Source organism: Pongo abelii, chromosome 11 (genome assembly GCF_028885655.2).
Source record: "Pongo abelii isolate AG06213 chromosome 11, NHGRI_mPonAbe1-v2.0_pri, whole genome shotgun sequence".
NCBI lineage: Eukaryota > Metazoa > Chordata > Mammalia > Primates > Hominidae > Pongo > Pongo abelii.
The window spans coordinates 106,993,717-107,014,359 of record NC_071996.2 but is presented as its reverse complement, the minus strand read 5'-3'; the positions used below and the strand labels follow the sequence as shown (position 1 = coordinate 107,014,359).

General features: G+C 39.1%; 1 protein-coding gene across 2 annotated transcripts in view; it reads right to left on the bottom strand.

The window, feature by feature from the left end:
* CD28 (CD28 molecule) overlaps positions 1-14,933 on the bottom strand; it is a 32,578-nt gene extending 17,645 nt beyond the window's left edge. The window contains exon 1 of one of the 2 annotated variants that reach the window (XM_024243488.3): positions 14,840-14,933. In XM_024243488.3, coding sequence (XP_024099256.1) covers positions 14,840-14,933 — 94 coding nt within the window. Of the gene's footprint in view, positions 1-14,708 lie in introns of both variants that reach the window. The other variant, XM_024243489.3, reaches the window with a different exon arrangement.
* Positions 14,934-20,643: the final 5,710 nt, after the last annotated feature.

The window sequence follows — 20,643 nt, the reverse complement described above, 5'->3', positions numbered from 1 at the left end:
TAATTCACTCCATTAGAGAGCTTGGGCTCTCTTCTGAAGGTGATGAAGATCTACTGAAGGCTTTTATGCAGAAAAGTGCTAAGATTTTGCTGGAAAAGAGCTTGAAAACTATTTGTTTTCGATAAGGCCATTTGAGGAAAAGCCATCCAATTTATTGTTCATGTTTACTTTCCTCCCTTTTGTCAACATAGATCATTTTTAAATTAGCTGGCTCTCAAACACAGATACTATGCTTGAAATAGTTTGCTTACTATGTGTTAACATGTAGCTAACAGCCTCCTAGTTTAGAGTTCGAGCTGAGTTCAAGGTTGGCTGATAAAATCTTGTTTCTCAATATTTATATCCTCACAGCATTTGGTCCCACCTTGGTTCATGTCAGTAATTCAGAGAAGCCTAAATGGGAAACTATCTCACAGGATCTCAAAATCTCTATCTGCTTTGCAAGACAGTAAATGAGAGAAATTTACTTTTGGTGCTAGAAAAAGATAACCAGTGACTCTAAGTGATACTGAATATGTGTGATCATTGTGACTTTGAGTAAACACAATAATTCTGATGTCTCTTATTTTCTTTTAAAATGGGGCATGTGTAAAAATGCACACCCCTTGCTCTATGAAGTAAAAACATGGAGAAATCAAAGTAGCTGACAATCAGAATATCAGATGACATTTGGCTTTGATATGTATTTTGGGTCTCTGAGTTTCTGAAAATCTACAGTACTTCAAATAATGTAAGGACATATTACAAATGCAAGGACATATCTAGACTCAGAAGAAACGCAAATATGTAGCTCCCTCGTCCTAACTTGTGTTTGATTTCTTTTTGCTTTCCAGTTCATGCTAGGAGTGGAAGGCATTCTTCTTAAGCTACTTGGGTATTAGGAGACCCAGCCCTTTCCCTGTGAATATTTGATTTTACTTCTTGTGAGTGTTCAGGGAAGGCCTACCTAGGTCAAACCTACTAGGTTACTAGGTTAAAAGAAACATTGTCAACCCATCCATTTTCTTTGCTTACGTTATCAAAAGATTGGTCTGACTGACATTTCTCTAACTGAATTGACCAGTTGTTTTGAAGATGAATTTAGTGCTTTGCTTTTCAAAGCCTTTCCTAGCAGCTAAACCAGCTAAAGGTGTGGAGACAGGAAGCACTAACCTCAAACCTCTTTCTCTCACAGCTCCTGCTTAACAACAGGCAACATGAAGAGTGAGATCGGAGGTGAGAGGGTACTTATCTGCTGCTTGTGAGCAAGGTACTGAGAGCTAAAAGATTTCCCACAGATAATCTGTGAATCTTGTGATACAGCCGACTTCAGGAAAATTGAAAGTTGCTTGAACTTCCATGAGAATGGCAGTGGGTGGTGGGGAAGCTTGGTTACAAAAAAAAAAAAAAAAACAACTCTTGCCGTTTACACCTATTATAAACTGGTCAATTACCATATTTAGTAATGAGGTCAACCCTCTGCATAGGTGGGGTGGTAACCACCTCTAAGGTGTGGCTCCCAGCATCAAAGAACCCTGACCTTAAAAGGACCCTCCCACCAGCTCAGTTAATGCTTAGATTTCCAAAGAAAATGAAGCCTAAAATGCAATATGGGAAACATATTGGCTTAATTTAGTATCTATGGCTTACATTCACAGGGCTATAAAATGCTCTCTCTTATCTCATCTGAACTCCATATTCAACGGTGAAGTAAATCGGCAGGACAGTCATCTTTATGCCCATCTTACAGATGGGGAAACTGAGGTCAAAGAGGTAGATGAGTTGTCCAAGGTTACAGGAAACATAAGTGATCCTTGAAATTTAAGCTCATACCTCATGACTTCTAATCTATTGTTCATTTCCTTCTGCCATGTTGCATCAAAATTTCAACACCATTGCAGTGATTGGTTCTAGATCCTCTCAAAGTTGGACTTGATAGGGAGGATGGTACTAGATGTCTGGAGTGAGGGTTAGGGAGGAGATTACCATTAAGTAGGGGAGTGAATGGAATGGGAAGAGGATCAGAACAAAATAAATTTCATTTTCCCCACTATTTTATTAGAGTCTTAGCCTGCAAAAAAAAAACACTCAGCTGGAAGGAAACTTGGAGATGATCTACGCCAATCCCTTATTTTAAAGAAGAGGCCATTGGGGGGAAAAAAAAGAGAAGAAGTAAATGACTTTTCAAACAAGGTCACAAAAATAATGGAAGAGCTAAGATGTAATTTATTTATTTAGACATCTAGGAGTAATGTTTTAAATCATAAATGGACAGAAAAACAACTTTGTTCATCCAGCAAGACTGAATTTATTTCATGCTCATATCTAGAAAAAAATACGTTTCCAAATTTTTTGCCTCTAATGCACATATACAAAACATTTTGCTTACAATTTTGAAGATTTCCTGAAGGTCATAGATGGATCCCAGATAAGGCTTACAGGCAATATGATCACATCAAATGATCTTATAAATTATTTCTGATGCACAAGTAATAATTATACCATTGAGATCTTCCATTCTAGCTTACCCAAGTGTACAAAAGGGATTGAACATAGACATGAGTCAACACATAAAGTCACATTTCAGTCTGAACTTCACTAGGAAAATCCTTAACTTCAGGGCTTTTGTGAATTACATTTGTTTGTCATAGTTTTTTCTTTTCTTTATCGTAGCACCATAGAGAAATAAAATGGCACATAGACACTGGTGAACCAGAGAGTAAAGTCAGCAGCACTCAAGAGTGGAATATGTACTGGGAAGCTAAAGAAGCAGTTAGAGAGCTGGAATACATGATTAATTAGCAAAATGTGATTTTCCTCCAGAATCTTTAAGAACTTTATCAGGTTCCATTTATGCACATCATAGTCTGACTTTCTTTTGCAGTTGAAAAATCAGGTTGTAAGATTCTAATTATTTTGTTTCCTTTTAAAAATTCGGACTGAACAGAATTTCACGTGTTAGGTAGGAACCAAAAACAATGAAAGCTTCTACTTTCAGCCATCTGGCCCTATGATATTTGTGAGCACACTGTGAAGGTGATGCTGATTTCCCTGGCATAGAAGAGCACCTCCCTCCTGACCACAGAGCTGGTTAAGTTACTGTAACTTTCCTCTGAGTATATTTCCTGTTCAGGCCCAGGATGCCCTTCAACATGTGACCATCTGACCACTGGCTCCTTTTCAGGCTCTGTAAGGGATAGGCTCCCCCACAAGACAACCCGGTGGTTGCTCAGGAACCTGTGAGACAAACTGTGCTCCCTGAGAAGAAAGGGGGACTCAACAGTCTATGACTCTGATAACCTTAGCTGGTGGCCTGGCTTCCTTCTGATAAGAGAAAGAGAAGTACAAAACATTCACCAGACTGTAGCACCTTTCACCATCCTCTCTGAGCTACAATGAAGATAAAAACAAAGCTATTCATGACCTACCATGCTTTGAATGGACCCAGCCTTTCTCTCCCAGAAATTCATGTTAAAATGAAAAAATGGTAATAATAATGATAATAATGCAGGTTATGGTTTAAAAATAGTTCTGTGGTCATTTCGTCTAGTTGTCTGTTGACTGTTATCTTGAAAGTCTTCCCATTTTCACAAGAAATGAAGATTTAAGGAAAATCTCTTCACACAAAAAAAGGGGGCTTTGAATAAGCTTGATAAACATGCATATACAGTGGTCCTCTGGATCCATGGGGTGTTGGTTCCAGGACCCCTGCAGATACCAAAATCCATGGAAGCTCAAGTCATGCAATTGTTGGTCCTCTGTATCAATAGATTCTGCATCCCACAAATACTGTTTTTGATCCATGATTGATTGAATCCACAGATGCATAACCCGTGGATACGGAGGGCCAACTATATGTTGTCTCATTCCAGATCCCAAATAAAAACAAATGGCACACACAAAATTGGGCAACAGTAGGAGGGTTATTTATGAAAGGGCTGTTGGCAAAGGTGTGGCAATAGCAGGACCACGAGGGGTAGTGCCAGAGCCTGTGACTTGCAGCAGCAGAATTATGACCACCCTTAGGTCTAAAGAGACCAGGGGACAGCGAAGTTACCAGAACCAGAAGGAAAGAGAGTTGTGTAGAGGAGGCCACCATGACAGAAGCAATGACTTCCATCAAGAGAAGCACACCAAGCAGCCAGCTTTGGCCAAGATTGTGTATATCACAACTATCAGTTATACCAAGCACATTCACTGTTCTTGACAGAAAGTATGGTTTTAAAACAAAATCTAAAGAGGTTTTAATTTGAACAAGGACAAATGATTATAGGTAACAATAGAAATAGAAATAGAATCCTGATTAATAAATTTACTAAAGGCCTGGCACAGTGGATTACACCTGTAATCCTAGCACTTTGGGAGGCTGACACAGGTGGATCGCTTGAACCCAGGAGATGGAAACCAGTCTGGGCAACATGGCGAGACCCCACTTCTACAAAAAATACAAAAATTAGCTGGGTGTGGGGGTACCTGGCTGTGGCGGCATGTGCCTGTAGTCCCAGCTCCTTGGGAGGCTGAGGTGGGAGGATCACTTGAGCCCAGGAGGTCAAGGCTGCAGTGAGTGGTGATTGCACCACTGCACTCCAGCCTGAGCAACAAAGTGAGACCCCATGTGAAATAAATAAATAATTTACTAAAGAAGTTGCTTTTGGTCAGCACTAGTCTAAGCCCCACCTTTAACCTTTATTTGTGTTCCTACACAGGCAGACACTATAATGTAGAGGACACTTGTTCTTGTCCTCTTAAAAAAATTATTGTGCTACATGTAACTGTCAGAAAGTAAGTCAAAGGTCAGATAGTTCAGTAGCAAAAAGTCCCATCTGAGCACCAAGACCTAAGGCATTCATTTTTGAGAGGGAAAAGTTATCAAAAACAATCAGTGAGTACTTTCTGAGAAGAAATTTTGATGTGTCAGAGAATCGTCCTTTGGTATTCTGACTTCTGCTGTGACAGCGTCATTCATTCATTTATTCATCAAATAAATAAGGGACCTAATGTACTTGATTCTTAGGAGATGGGAAGATGTAAAAGACAGAACTGTTTCATCCTAGGAGAAATCCGAAGGCAGGTACACAATCAGCTACTCTCCGAAGCCATCCGTGGTACATGAACCCTTTAAAGGGTCATTGACAGGCACGTGAAAGAGGCCTTGTTTCCAGACAGGATGATTCTGGAGGCTTTTGTAGAGACTTCACATTTAACTGGGCCATAAGGTCTGGGGCAAATTTAGACAGGCTAAGATCATGGAAATGACCTTAGTGTGACAGTTTATTGGGAACTGGCAGAGTATTCCATTTATGTAGGATGGAAACAGATGAAGATGGCTGATACCAGTCATGGGGAGCCTTAAATGCCAAGAAAAGGCACATAGATTTTACCAGAAAGGCCATGGGAGATGTTGAAGATGTCTGAGTTGAGAATGTTGTGGTACATGCTGCTTTGGGAAGGTTAGCACAGCCTTGAGGAGTGCAGCAACCAATCTTGACTGCCCTTGGCTTGGAGCAAGGGAAGAGCTGAGGCAGAGACCAATCAGGAGGCTGATGCAATAGCACTGATGTGAGTTCATAAGGCCTGAGCTGTGGAGGTGGCAGCTGGTATGAAAGGGTCAAACAAGGCATTGGTGCTCGGTTTTACAGACTAATGGTGAACAGGAATGGAAACTGACCCGGAGTTCACGCACCAGGTAAGGGTATGAGTGGAGGCACCATTGACAAAATGAGGTAAGTTAAGAGGAAATTTGTTCATCCTGGGGGAAAGATCCAGAAGGAGTTAGAAGTATAGGACTAGAGTTCGAGGAAGCCAGTTGGGGATAGAAATGTACATTAGGAAGTTCATCTGTATTAGGATGACAGTTAATATTAAAATTGCTAAAAACCATCACCTGTGCTGTAATCCATCCCTACCACTCAGAGACACCACCCAGCAATGCAGGATGTGAGTGCTCTGGGACCAAAACTTCCTAAACCCAAAGCAACATAAACGCAGGTGCAGTGTGACCAAGTCCCTACCGTTCACAGGTCAGGTCTGCAATTTTCCTCTGATCTCCTAATGTTAGAAAGACAATCTAAGGGGACAACATAGCAAGAGCACCTTAACTTACATGAAAGTGGAACCCATACCAAGAGCCACCAAACAACTCCCCAAAATCAAATCTTACTATTCTAAAAGGTTGCCTGTAGTCCAAATAGGAGATAGCCAGGGAATTACAGCTTTCTGTACATATATATTATTATAGTAATTCAGTTAACGGATCAAAAGAAAACCCACAGGTATAAAGAGACCTCCTCTATTAATTTATTATTTTCTAAATATATGTTTTAATCTAGTAACCAAATTTGAGAGCCATATTTTCCTCCTGAGCCACGATTATCCTGATCCCTCATTCAAAACAACTCTGTAATGAAGACAACAGTACATTTTTCCTGTCTGTTCCATTCTGCCTAAATCACATACCTCTGAAGAATCTGCTCAGGATCACCTTGTCATATACAGAACCTCCAGGTAAATGTCATGGCCCAGAAGTTTAAATAATTACTGTGTTGGACCTTAACATTGCACAGGAAAATAGGAGACAGCAAAGGCAGCATTGCCCCCTCAAAGTCCAGCAGTCATTTCTAAGCACATTAGCAGCATCTAGGATCCCGGTTAGCAATCCCTGCAAGAGATTTCAGAGATGGCTGGTTTGTAATTTCTTGTATTTGCTCTATCAGGTCATAAGAGCATCCACAAGGAGATGGGGTAGTTAAGCTGCCTTGTTAGACCCGACAAAAGTTAGCTTTTTAAAAAATTCCACTTCAGAAGCACTTTTAAGCCGGAAAGTAGACCTGAGATATCCTCCAGCCCAAACTCTTCATGTATCAGATGAAGAAACCGAGGCCTAGAAAAGTTCTGTCATAGTATGACAGACTAATACTCCTAATCACATCCCCCACCTTGAGAAATCCTTGGGATTAGCTTTTGAGTTTGAAAAAAGAGAGGGCAAAAGAATAGCGGACTGGCCTCCCCAAGCCAAGGTCAAGCAACCATATCCTTGTTCCAAAACACACAGGGAAATGCTAAGATTAACATCCCTGACTGGAAACTGGAGCCCCGCCCATAATGTTGGGCAGGGTTGGTTTGAACCCTGTGACCCTGTGATCTCAGCCATGAGCTGAGGTCAAGCCTAGCCATAGTGTGCATTGTTGAGGACTCAAGCAAGAATTTAAAGTACACATGGGCAAAGTCTTCAGAGAGAAGGCGTGTATTACCCAGTAGCCCTTGTTGATATAGGTTTAACATTATGACCTACTCTGAGAGATTTGTTTGTTTTTAACCTCAGGTTCATCAGTATAGAATCACTCATCTACCATAGCTTCATTCTAACTTATCTCTACCCCTATAAGTCTCTTCTCTTCCTCCCCATCTTCTTAGAGATTTGTCCTCCTCTCTCTAATACACCCATCTCCTATGCAACAAATCTCCCTCCCTATCTCCTTGAGAAAACTGCCCCCACCCTCTTTTTTTCCTCTCCCTCCTCCTCCTTTCTTTCCTAATAATAGCCTTCTCTACCTTCAAGCCCTGCAATGCTACACACACACACACACACACACTCTCTCTCTCTCTCTCTCTCCCTCTCTCTCTCTCTCTCAGGTCCAGCACTTGGCTCCTTCCACATGTCAAACATACTTAAGTCACTCAGCCATTTGCAAACATTTATTATTACATGCACAAAATACCATGGTACACATTTTAGGTGATATAAGTTCCTAATTGTCTTTACCTTATCTATTTCCTCTCCTTTTCACTGTCTCTGTTTTGTCCCCCTCCACTTTTTCTTAATCCTGTGAAGTCTTATCTTCCTTCTCCATGTCTTTGCCTAAACTCAAAAGTCCCAGCTGGTGTTTCAGCCAAATCCAAAGCCATTATTCACTCCTTTCCCTCTTATGTTTAATGCTATTAACCACTATCTTTTTGAAACTCTTTCCCTCATTGGCTTTAGTGGCATTCCACTAGCCTCACTGTGTCCCCCTGCCTCTCTCACCACTTTCTCTGTCTCCTTCACTAGCTAACCATCCTTTTCAGCTGACTCCCATCAGAGCCAGTTTCCAGATTCAGCTCCACTCTCTGTTTTTCTACAGTTATGCCCTCTCCTTTCAACTAGCCATCCATTCCCATAACTCCAGCTTCATTCCAAAGATAAGGATTCTGAAATATTTTCTTCTTACCCAGGCCATTACTTCAAAATGACTTGAAAATAAAGTTTGAATTTCTGTTATCAGTATTCTATCCTTTGCTTAACTGGATTCTCCCCTGCTTCTCCATGACCTCACACATTCAGACTTGCCATCTGTTCTGAGAACATGAAACAGTATTCCTGGTTTAATTTCTTTATTAATCCACCTTTTCCTTCCTGAGACAACACAGCATTGGTAAGAACATGAACCCCAGAGCAAGACCATCTGGATTTACATACTTAGTAGCTTTGTGACCATAAGCAAGATGCTCTACCCACTCTGTGCTTCAGTTTCCCCATCTATGAAGTAGTATAATCATAGCAATCACAGTAACTACCTCATAGGACTTGGGAAAGATTAGATGACTTAATACAGGGAAAGCCAGGCAGAACACTACCTGGCACATTATAAGTGCAAAATAAATGTTAGCTAGCAATTATTATTAATAACGTTCATTCAAATCTTGTCTACTGTCCAGTCTAATTCCCAACTCTCCATAAAGGCTTACCTTTCAACATTAATCTTACCAGAGTATTTATTTTATGCTTCCTCATTTTGTTACTAATTCATTCATTTCCTTCTTCAACAAATATTTATTGAGTAACTATATGCTTACAGCATTGTGCCTAATACAGAGGTTAGAAGGATGAATAAGACATGATTCTGCCCTCAAGGAGTTCACAGTCTAGTGGAAAAGAAAATAAATGTGTCAATACACAATAATAATTTGGAGAAACTTGAGAGGGAAAGAAGTCCCTCTCTTTGCCATTTGGGGTCTCAGAGAAGGCTTCTTCAGGTGAGAGGTGTAGAGAACATTTCAGATTATCAAAATAATGTATGCAAACCAAAGTCCTTAAGTCATCAAATAGCATGGTGAGGTAGTGACTGCCAAGTGTTAGTTATCTGTTTCCAGATGTTACATCCTCCTGTTATATATAATCTACTCAACTAAATCACAGGGGCTGTAAAAGCAGAGAGAACTCAGTTAACTACCTAATTACTTGTACTACACAATACTTGTGTACTGATTTTATATTTCTTTTCTTTTCTTTTTTTTTTTTTTTTTTTTTATTGAGATGGAATATCGCTCTGTCACCCAGGCTGGAGTGCATTGACACGATCTCTGCTCACTACAACCTCTGCCTCCTAGGTTCAAGCAATTCTCCTACCTTAGCCTCCTCAGTAGCTGGGACTACAGGTATGTACCACCACGCCTGGCTAATTTTTGTATTTTTAGTAGAGATGGGGTTTCACCATGTTGGCCAGGCTGGTCTCAAACTTCTGACCTCAGGTGATCTGCCTGCCTTGGTCTCCCAAAGTGCTGGGATTACAGGTGTGAGGCACCATATCCGGCCTATATTTCTTTTTATATTCTCTGAGACTCTGATGGAGATTAAAATATGAGAGGTTTAATAAATATTTGTTGAGTTGAGCTACACTTCCATCAGAACTCCTCTTCCAAGACCACAATAAAGTCTGAAGTATCCAGAAGCTTCTTCAAGGAGGTGGATCTTTCACCAAAAGTCTAACATGAAAGACAAGTAGATTACATGGTGGATTGTGAGCCAATGAGGTGATTCAGATATTGCAGAAAGGGGCTCACAATTAGATCAGAGGCCAAAGTGAACTATGAGTGAGTAATTCTGAATGACACCATCAGGAACCATTAACCTGGTTATACTGTCAGCCACAGTACCCAAGATAATGAAGATGATGACAAAGAAAAAGATGACAGTAATGGTGATGCAGAGATAAGGGAGCAGCTCAAAGTTAAGTAAGAACTTCACCACCTTGCAGGTTCTCTTCCAGTAATGAAAACAGAAGCACATATAACCTGCATGGTGACACCAGACTAAATAAACATGCCTTTGAAATTAACATTGAAATAGTGAGAAATCTAAACTCTTTTTTCCAAGCCTCTACCAAATGACTGAGTAGTTCTTGATCCTACCCAGTGCACTTCTCTTCTAGTGTTTGGAGTTCTCAAAATGAGATTAACAAGGAAAAAGTTAGACACTTGCATGCAACCACCTTTCTGTGGGGCCTGGGTTACCTTCCCCCCAGCTTCAGGCACCAATTCTCATGCTATAATTATCAGGCTCAAAGCTCTGAGTGAATTGTCTTGGTTTTTTTGGTTTTGGGTTTTTGGTGCTAACATCCTGTCATTGGCCAAAAACGGCCAAATAAATCACCGTAAAAGAGACACAGATATCTTAACACAGCTTAACCAGAGACCCATTCAGTCAGTCACAAAACCACCCAGATGTAATTTTTCCAGATGCTCAGCTCAACTATGTACTGAGAAGAAAAGTTCCAGCCTCTGTGAAGTTCCATAAATAATAAATTTCTTGAAGAAAAAGGCGAACAAAAATTTAACCAACATGAAAAAGAGAAGAAGAGTCTATCCCTTGCCATGACCTGCTGGGAAACAATTGTGCTTTGAAGGAGTGTCCGTCCTCTGATTTTTAGACAACCAAGTCTGACATGAATTGTGTATCCTCATCAATGCCTACACTAGTTAAAAAAGGGCTTTTGTGTTAGAGATGATAAACCACAACAAAATTTTCTTCTGGGATGTTGGTGGCATAAAAATTTTCCTTTTGTAAATGTCAGCACACTGCTTGCAGGAAATACTTGGAGGAACATATCCACACAAGATAAAAGCCAAGTGGTAATCATATGGCATTTCTCCACCCTTGAAAAAAGGAATAAGATGTTAAAAAGGAGGAGGGTCTATGTCTTAAAGAAGGGGAGGCAGCGAGATCCTCTCCCCACCCATAGTAAAAGTTTGAATGTGAGAGCTTTGGAGTTTACAATCACAGATTCATTTCTATTTCTAATCTATCTGTGGCAATGACTCATTCCATTTCCTGGTATTGATATATTGATATTAATTTTGCAGTCCTTGCTGGATGGTTGCCTTAAAAAACACAATGTGTTAACTAGGGCACCGTAGTAGAGTAAAACAAATCCTTAAGCAATGCCTATACTTTTGAAATATCCATCAAATTTACTTGAAATGACAAAAACATCCAGTCAATTTCTTTTAACAGAAAAACTGGCCACAGCATATTGGAAGTCATGTAAATATGGCAATCTGTTGATTTTTCGACATTCATCTTTTCACCTTACTTTCCCAAGCCCAGTCCCAGAGCAACACTTAACTGTGAGAAACAAATTACTTCTTTCCGTATACAACTAGCTCAGGGGAATCGTTGGCTGAAGACTAGAGTACAAATAAAATTTTTAATTGCTTTGCTGATGACTTTTTATTAAATGTCAGTTATTTTCCTGCATTCCGTGCCTCTCTCAGAAAAATAAGTGCTAAGGGAAGGCGCTGGAGAAATTAGCTTTGTCCAAACTGGCCATTTTGACAGTTTTTTGCCCAAGTTTTGGAGAAGTGAAAAGGAATGATCTCATGGAAAAATAAGTGGTAATATTCTGATTTTTCTCTTCATACTGGATGATTAGGCTTGCTAAAAAATAGCCAATATGGCCTGCAACATGTGACCAATGTCAAGTATTTTGTGCATACCATCCTTCTATCATCAATCCCAGAGCATTTCCCTTTTAAGGCTCTGTAATTCTGGGCTGGACTCCTATCCCAAAGTCCAGCAAAATCCTCTCTGTGGATCTCAGTTGCACAATTATCCAAGTCTAGTAGAAAACATGCAAAGGGCTTATCTAAGTTAAGGTTTCCGCACTCTTCCTAAATCACACTTCTTTAACTTAGCCATAAATATCTCTCTACACTGTCATCCAACTCATAAGGAATCAGGTTAGACTTAACCTTTATAGAATAAATATTTTAAGCTATGCTATGAACAAGTAAGTTACATTATTAAATTAATGGAAAAAAGAACTATTTTTCATATACATACATACACACACATTATTAAATTAATGCAAAAAAGAACTATTCTTCATATACATACATACACACACATACACGCACACAGATACACATCTCAACACAGGCATAACAGTGGCTTCTCAGACCTAGGAAGGACAATTACACTTTGACCAGAGAATTTCCCTATCTATAATTTCTTAATGGAAGGTGTATACAGACAAAGGGAAAGCACACAAGAAGCTTTGCACTATTTGATTAGAATGCATCATTTTTTTTTTCTTCTTTTTTTGAGACTGTTGCCCAGGCTGGAGTGCAAGGGTGCGATCTCAGCTCACAGCAACCTCCGCGTCCCAGGTTTAAGCAATTCTCCTGCCTAAGCCTCACAAGTAGCTGGGATTACAGGCGCATGACACCACACCCTGCTAATTTTTTTGTATTTCTAGTAGAGATGGGATTTCACCATGTTAGCCTGAATGGTCTCCAATTCCTGACCTCAAGTAATCCACCCGCCTCGGCCTCCCAAAGGGCTGGGATTACAGGCGTGAGCCACCACACCAGGCCAAATCACACATTTTTTATGTTGTCATTCTTTTCTTGCTCGTAAGTTTTCTTACTGGAAAAGACTGTAAAAGTGTCCCCTTCACTCCCATCCCTTTCCTTCTTCATTAGATAGCCACTCAGTATCAAATGCTAAAAGTTATTAGAAAAGTGAATTGGCATTTGAAAAGTAAATATATCTTAAAGTAGAAAACAAAGGCCCTATGTGTGTGAACTCTCCAACCACTTATCTAGCTAGCCCCCTTTTAATAAATGTTCTAAAGAAAACATACAAAGTTTTGAATCTTACCAAAAACTCTTCAAAAGAGAGTGAATAAGTTGATGACAGATAGGTGTCCACAAAGCACATCAGAAAAGTATTTAGTGTACAATTACCAATTTTATATAGTTTTCAGTCAGGGTAGGCTTCCCTTGACTGTCTAACAAATTAAGAAATTTTAAATATTCTTTAAGTTTGAGAGATCTCTTAAAAATAAGGTTTAGACCTTTTTAAAATAAATGTTAAAGATTCTTGTAGAATATATTTGGTAGCTGTAAATGCTTGGTACCAGATCTCATTGCCAACTCATGTCTTTCATTATATCAACACGTTTTATAAATATACACAATTTGTGCTCACTGGCACGTCAGACCATAAAATAAACGGGTATATATGCAACTACCGTACCTCTGCAGATTGGGAAATTATACTCTTTGGGCTACGTACACTTAATGTTTAAGAATAACAACAAATAATGCAGTCTCTGTACTGCCAAAATAAGAAAGAAAATTGAAGATACTGGCTTTTCAATGTATCTTTCTGGGAAAAATAACTGTCCTTATTTAAGCATGACTGTTGACCCCTATCAGTCCAGTTTTTTAACCAAGCGGGGGCCTTTTTCTAACTCTGAGAACAAGTTGAATGAGCATCTTACTCCAGCCCACCCAAGTAACAAATTCTTTCTGTTAGGAATTGTGCTTGTGATTTTCCAAAGTTAATTTAACCCTGGATTTACCTGAGTCCATGAAATTACAAATCACACCATGTTAGATGAATAGTATACTAATCAACAACACTGGCTCTGGAGTCAGACTAAGGTGGTTCAGACCCTGCTTCCTATAGCTGCCACCTGTACATCCTTGGGCAAATCCCTTAATGTGCCTACCCCTCAGTCTCTTCATCTGAAATGAAGTTAACTGTAATACCTACCTTCTAGTTACGAGAACTGTGTGCTGCTCAAAGTGCTAGATGTATTATCCTCCTCATCATCGTCATTGGTAACTTAAAGAACTTTAATCTAAGAAAATACATTTTGGCCGATTGTAAAAGAAAACTAATTTATTAATATTGGTATTGTAGCAGCTTCTGTGGTGACTCCAGGATTCATGTTGGAACTCATTCAATTCAGGTAGATAGAGTAACTACAATTCACATTTATCTTGCAAGCCAAGCACTGACTGAGCTAAGCCCTTCACACGGATTATTTCATTTTACCTTACAATGACCTTGAGGTGAGGTTTATTATTATTCCCACTTTACAGATAAGGAAACTGAGGTTTAGAGAGTTTAAATAATAGCTAAGCCTAAGCTTAGCTAGTGAGAATTGGACCTGTGATAGGAACATAGGCAGCCTAAATTCAAAGCTTCCAGAACCAATCTACTTACAGCAACTTTCTTAAATTAAAAAAAGAAAGAAAGAAAGAAACGATACATAAGTTAAAAATTCTTGGCCGGGCATGGTGGCTCATGCCTGTAACCCTAGCACTTTGGGAGGCAGAGGCAGGTGGATTGCTTGAGCTCAGAAGTTCGAGACCAGCCTGGGTAACATAGTGAAATCCCGTCTCAATTTTAAAAATAAAAATAATAAAAAATTCTTGGGACACTATCAACTAATAGCTAGAGAAACTAATAGCTTGGAAAATTTATTTCCAAGGGACTTTTGTTAGGATACTATATCGTAGTCTGAGAATCAATGATTTTCAAAATAACACGTTACCCTATTACAGCAAAACTACACTTCAAATATTCAAATTTCACACATTGTTAGAAATTTAAAATAAACTAAGCCGATTGGAAGACCTCAAAAAATATTTACAGAAAGAAAGAAATTAACATTGTTTACCTGTTACTTGAATTGAAGGGAATAAGTTGAGAGCCAAGAGCAGCCTGAGCATCTTTGTCCTGACGATGGGCTAGGGTTCCAGCCCCTCCTCCCCAAGGAACCCGAAGTGTGAGGGGAACTGAAAGACGCACCTGCCAAGGCCTGAGAGTCTCCGTCATCCACGGCCACCACCACCGCCACCATCCCCTTAGGGCACATGATCAAGGCACTCAAACCACAAGGCATCCTGACTGCAGCATTTCACACAGGATATAACGTTGTTTTGATGACTTTAGACTTTTACTTCTATTTTTAAAGACTTTTTTTTGTCACTGAAAAATAGTCGGTCACTACATGATGGGCTTATGGGAATTATTCTTTATTGATGGATATCAAGAGTTGTGTAAAAGGGGTGCTTGCAATCCAGCAGAGATTAAAGGGGAGACAAAGTGTTCTTAAGAAGGAACAGGCCGGGTGCGGTGGCTCACGCCTGTAATCCCAGCAATTTGGGAGGCCAAAGCGGGTGGATCACTTGAGGCCAGGAGGTCAAGACGAGCCTGGCCAACATGGTGAAACCCCGTCTCCACTGAAAATACAAAAAATTAGCCAGGCATGATGGTGGGTACCTGTAATCCCAGCTACTAGGGAGGCTAAGGCAGGAGAATTGCTTGAACCCAGGAGGTGGAGGCTGCTATGAGCCGAGATCATGCCACTGCACTCCAGCCAGGGCAACAGAATGAGAAAAGAAAGAAAGAAAGAGAGAAAGAAAAGAAAAGAAAAGAAAGGAGGAAGGAAGGAAGGGGAGAGAGAAAAGAAAGAAAGAAGAAAGAAAGAAAGGTAGAAAGAAAGAAAGAAAGAGAGAGAAAGAAAGAAAGAGAAAGAAAGAAAGGTAGAAAGAAAGAGAGAAAGAGAGAAAGAGGGAGGGAGGGAAGGAAGGAAGGAAAGAAGGAAGAAAGGAAGGGAAGAGAGAAAGAGAAAAAGAATAAAGTCTCTAGCAGAGGAGAGATTTTCATAGGATGGGGACAGGTTGTGTCAAAAAGATAATGGTAAGAATTCTATTGAGGAATTGGGAAACATCTGCATAAATGTTTAAAGGAGTTACAAATATTAGAAACGTAACATTTGTGTGGGACATAAGGTAGCCCTCTGGAGCATTTAGCACACAGTGCTTGATTTATGTCAAGCCTCCTCCAACTCACTTCTAGGAACTTTGCAAAATCCATTCTACTTGCAAGCAGCCAGCCAGCTGAGTATATGGGGGAGGTTCCCTAAGAAAAGGGAAAGTCAAAACAACGTTCTATGTTCTTAGTGGGACAGTAAGGCAACCAAAAGCCCCTTGGTGTCTCATGCTCTCTATGTCCCTCAAGGTTAAGTAATAGGGCACAAAAGGAGGCTCTGTGGCAGGATTTCTGAGACTCATAACCACCACCCGACTGCACCCTTCTTCAACTCCCAGGCCCTTTGCAGACAGGGTTATTCCACCAGCACGGCCAACTGCTCTCTTCTTCCGGCACCTACGTCAGTATCTTGTACTCAATGACTTCTTCAAAACTTTTCCAGTAATTTTTTTCTTTTTTTTGATAATCTAAGCTTTGTGTAATTACTCTAGTTTGGGGTTTTGTGTATGTGGGTTGTTTTAAAAGATAACTTGTATCGCTTTTTATTCTGACTATAAAAGTAAGGCATATTTCATAGAGAATGTTTAGAAAAATTATAAGCATTAAAACAAGATTCATCCATATTCTTACCACCCTAATATAAACACTGCTAATATTCTGGTCCACTGCCTTGCATCTGTTTGTCTGTTAAGATTTTTACATGTTTAATATCATGTTTTACTTATAGTTTTCATCAGATATTTACTATTATTTTTTATATCTTGAACATTTTCCCATGTCATTTAAGTATCTTTATAAACATTATTTGTAATTGATGCATAATATTCCATTCTATAATTATATCATAAATTGTTTAACAAACCCCTAGTGTTGTTACCTTTTTTTTCTTTGCTATTTTAAAATGCTATAGTCAAACTCTTTGATGACCTAGCTGTAAGAGGAGGCAGGCTTCATGTCCCTGCCTCCTGATCTGATAAATGACAGATCAAAAGTATTTCCTCTCCTGGTAGACCTTCTTTGTTCACACTTCAATTTTCCCACAAACATAGTCTTTGTGAACCCCTCTTACTAACACATCTTTTGGTCCTTTGGAGAAATTTGTCCTTGGAAATGATTCACTCACACTTCTGAACTGTAGGTAAGTGACAAAGCTATGCCCTGAGTCCTGGAGAAGATTCACTTCTAGAATTTGACTCAGCCTTCCTGGCTCTGATCCTCTATCCAGTTAGGGGAACCCATGCCTTCCCCAGGGCCTGAAGTCTATCTGGGGGAAAATTTACAGATGAAGGTGACCTTTCCTAAAAAGTCATCCATATTCTAGAGCCACCACACTACACAGATCTTAAAACAAGAGGCTCTGAGACTCATTATACATACTGAGAATATACACAGTAGAAACAAAGATACCCAGCAGTTTTCCATGATCAACAACAAAAGGCTAAGGAGTGAGTTAATAACTGTCTTCAAGCATATTAAAGATGACTACATAGCATCTAGTTAATACTATGTAAATAGTAGTAATCAGGTCAAACTTAGCTGAAAAAGAAACAGTTCACTCATCTGGTCTAACTCCCTTATCTTGCAGAGAAGGAAGCTGCAGCCCAGAGAGGTCAGCTGACTTATATGAATTCACAAAACAATAATTAAATATTATTGGCCTTATTATTTGACCATCCATATTTAATTTTCATTCCATAGAATAAAAAGAAACACAAACTTTGACATTTGCCTTCCTATGTTTTAACATGTATGATACTAAAGAAGCAAACCATTTCATTAGAATTCTTTCACATTTGCTTTTGAAATCCAATAGCATTCACATATACCAAGAGGTAGAAATGACAGAAATAAAATGAGGACCTTAAATCCAGCAATACACAAGATACTGAGACCCTACAACATTTTCAGTAAAAATAATAGCATTTCCATACTAAGAACTTTACATTCCAGATCTCATTTAATACACAACCTGTGAGGAAGATTATTATTATCTCCATTTTACAGATGAGAAAACTGATCTGAGGTGGGGTTAAGAATTATCAGAACAAAAGAATGTCATTTTTCACAGAATTTGAAAAAGCAATCCTAAAACTCGTGTGGAATCCAAAAAGAGCTGAATAGCCAAAGCAATCCTAAGCAAAAAGAACAAAGCTTTGAAGTGTCACATTACCTAACTTCAAATTACATTATAAGACTATAGTAACCGAAACAGCATGGTACTAGTATAAAAACAGATACATAGAACAATGGAACAGAATAGAGAACTCAGAGATAAAGCCACATATCTACAACCAACTGATCTTCAACAAAGTTAACAAAAACATATGCTGGGAAGAGGACTCCCTATTCAATAAATGGTGCTGGGAAAACTGGCTAGCTATATGCAGAACAATGAAACAGGGCTCATACCTCTCACCATATACAAAAATTAACACAATATGCATTAAAGCCCTAAATGTAAGACCTGAAACTATAAAAATCCCAGAAGAAAACCAAGAAAAAACTCTTCTTTACATCTGCCAAGGCAAAGAATTTATGAACAAGCAACAAAATAGACACATGGGACTTAAATAAACTAAAAAGCTTCTGCACAGCAAAAGAAACAATCAACAGATTAAGTAGACAATCTATAGAATGGGAAAAATATTTGCAAACCATACATCTGACAAAAGGCTAATAACCAGAATCTATATGGAACTGAAACAGCTCAACAAGAAAAAAACAACCCCATTAAAAAGTAGGCAGAGGACACAAACAGACATTTTTCTTTCTTTTTGTTTTTTTAAATTTACTTTAAGTTCTGGGATACATGTGCAGAACATGCAGGTTTGTTACATAGGTATACATGTGCCATGGTGGTTTGCTGTACCTATCAACCCATCATCTAGGTTTTAAGCCCCATATGTATTAGGTATTTTTCCTAATGCTCTCCCTCTCCTTGCTCCCCACCCCCTGACAGGTCCCAGTGTGTGATGTTACTCTCCCTGTGTCCATGTGTTCTCATTGTTCAACTCCCACTTATGAGTGAGAACATGTGGTGTTTGGTTTTCTGCTCCTGTGTTAGTTTGCTGAGAATGATGGCTTCCAGCTTCATCCATGTCCCTGCAAAGGACATGAACTCATACTTTTTTATGGCTGCATAGTATTCCATAGTATATACGTGCCATATTTTCTTTATCTAGTCTATCATTGATGAGCATTTGGGTTGGTTCCAAGTCTTTGCTGTTGTAAATAGTGCTGCAATAAACATACGTGTGCATGTCTTTATAGTAGAATGATTTATAATCCTTTGGGTATATACCCAGTAACGGGATTGCTGGGTCAAATGGGATTTCTGGTTCTAGATCCTTGAGGAATCGACACACTGTCTTCCACAATGGTTGAACTAATTTACACTCCTACCAACAGTGTAAAAGAGTTCCTATTTCTCCACAGCCTCGCCAGCATCTGTTGTTTCCTGACTTTTTAATAATTGCCATTCTAACTGGCGTGAGATGGTATCTCATTGTGGTTTTGACTTGCATTTCTCTAATGATCAGTGATGATGAGCTTTTTTTCATATGTTTGTTGGCTGCATAAATGTCTTCTTTTGAGAAGTGTCTGTTCACATCCTTTGCCCACTTTTTATGGGATTGCTTTTTTCTTGTAAATTTGTTTAAGTTCCTTGCAGATTCTGGATATTAGACCATTGTCAGATGGATAGATTGCAAAAATTTCTCCCATTCTGTAGTTTGCTTGTTCACTCATGGTAGTTCCTTTTGCTGTGCAGAAGCTCTTTAGTTTTAATTAGACCCCATTTGTCAATTTTGGCTTTTGTTGTGATTGCTTTTAGTGTTTTAGTCATGAAGTCTTTGCCCATGCCTATGTCCTGAATGGTATTGCCTTGGTTTTCTTCTAGGGTTTTTATGGTTTTAGGTTTTACATTTAAATCTTTAATCCATCTTAAGTTAATTTTTGTATAAGCTATAATGAAGGGGACCAGTTTAAGTTTTCTGCATATGGCTAGCCACTTTTCCCAGCACCATTTATTAAATAGGGAATCCCTTCCCCATTGCTTGTTTTTGTCAGATTTGTCAAAGATCAGATGGTTGTAGACGTGTGGTGTTATTTCTGAGGTCTCTGTTTTGTTCCATTGGTCTATATATCTGTTTTGGTACCAGTACCATGCTGTTTTGGTTACTGTAGCCTTATAGTACAGTTTGAAGTCAGGTAGCAGGATGCCTCCAGCTTTGTTGTTTTTGCTTAGGATTCTCTTGGCTATACAGGCTCTTTTTTGGTTCCATATGAAATTTAAAGTAGTTTTTTCTAATTCTGCAAAGAAAGTCAATGGTAGCTTGATGGTAATAGTATTGAATCTATAAATTACTTTGGGCCATATGGCCACTCTCATGGTACTGATTCTTCCTATTCATGAGCATGGAATGTTTTTCCATTTGTTTGTGTCCTCTCTTATTTCCTTGAGCAGTGGTTTGTAGTTCTCCTTGAAGAGGTCCTTCACGTCCCTTGTAAGCTGTATTCCTAAGTATCTTATTCTCTTTGTAGCAATTGTGAATGGGAGTTCACTCATGATTTGGCTCTCTACTTATCTATTATTGGTGTATAGGAATGCTTGTGATTTTTGCCTATTGATTTTGTATCCTGAGACTTTGCTGAAGTTGCTTATCAGAAGGAGTTTTTGGGCTGAGACGATGGACATGAACTCATTCTTTTTTTATGGCTGCATAGTATTCCATAGTATATATGTGCCATATTTTCTTTATTTTATTTTATTTTATTTTTTAATTTTTTGAGACAGAGTTTCGCTCTTGTTGCCCAGGCTAGAGTGCAATGGCACGATC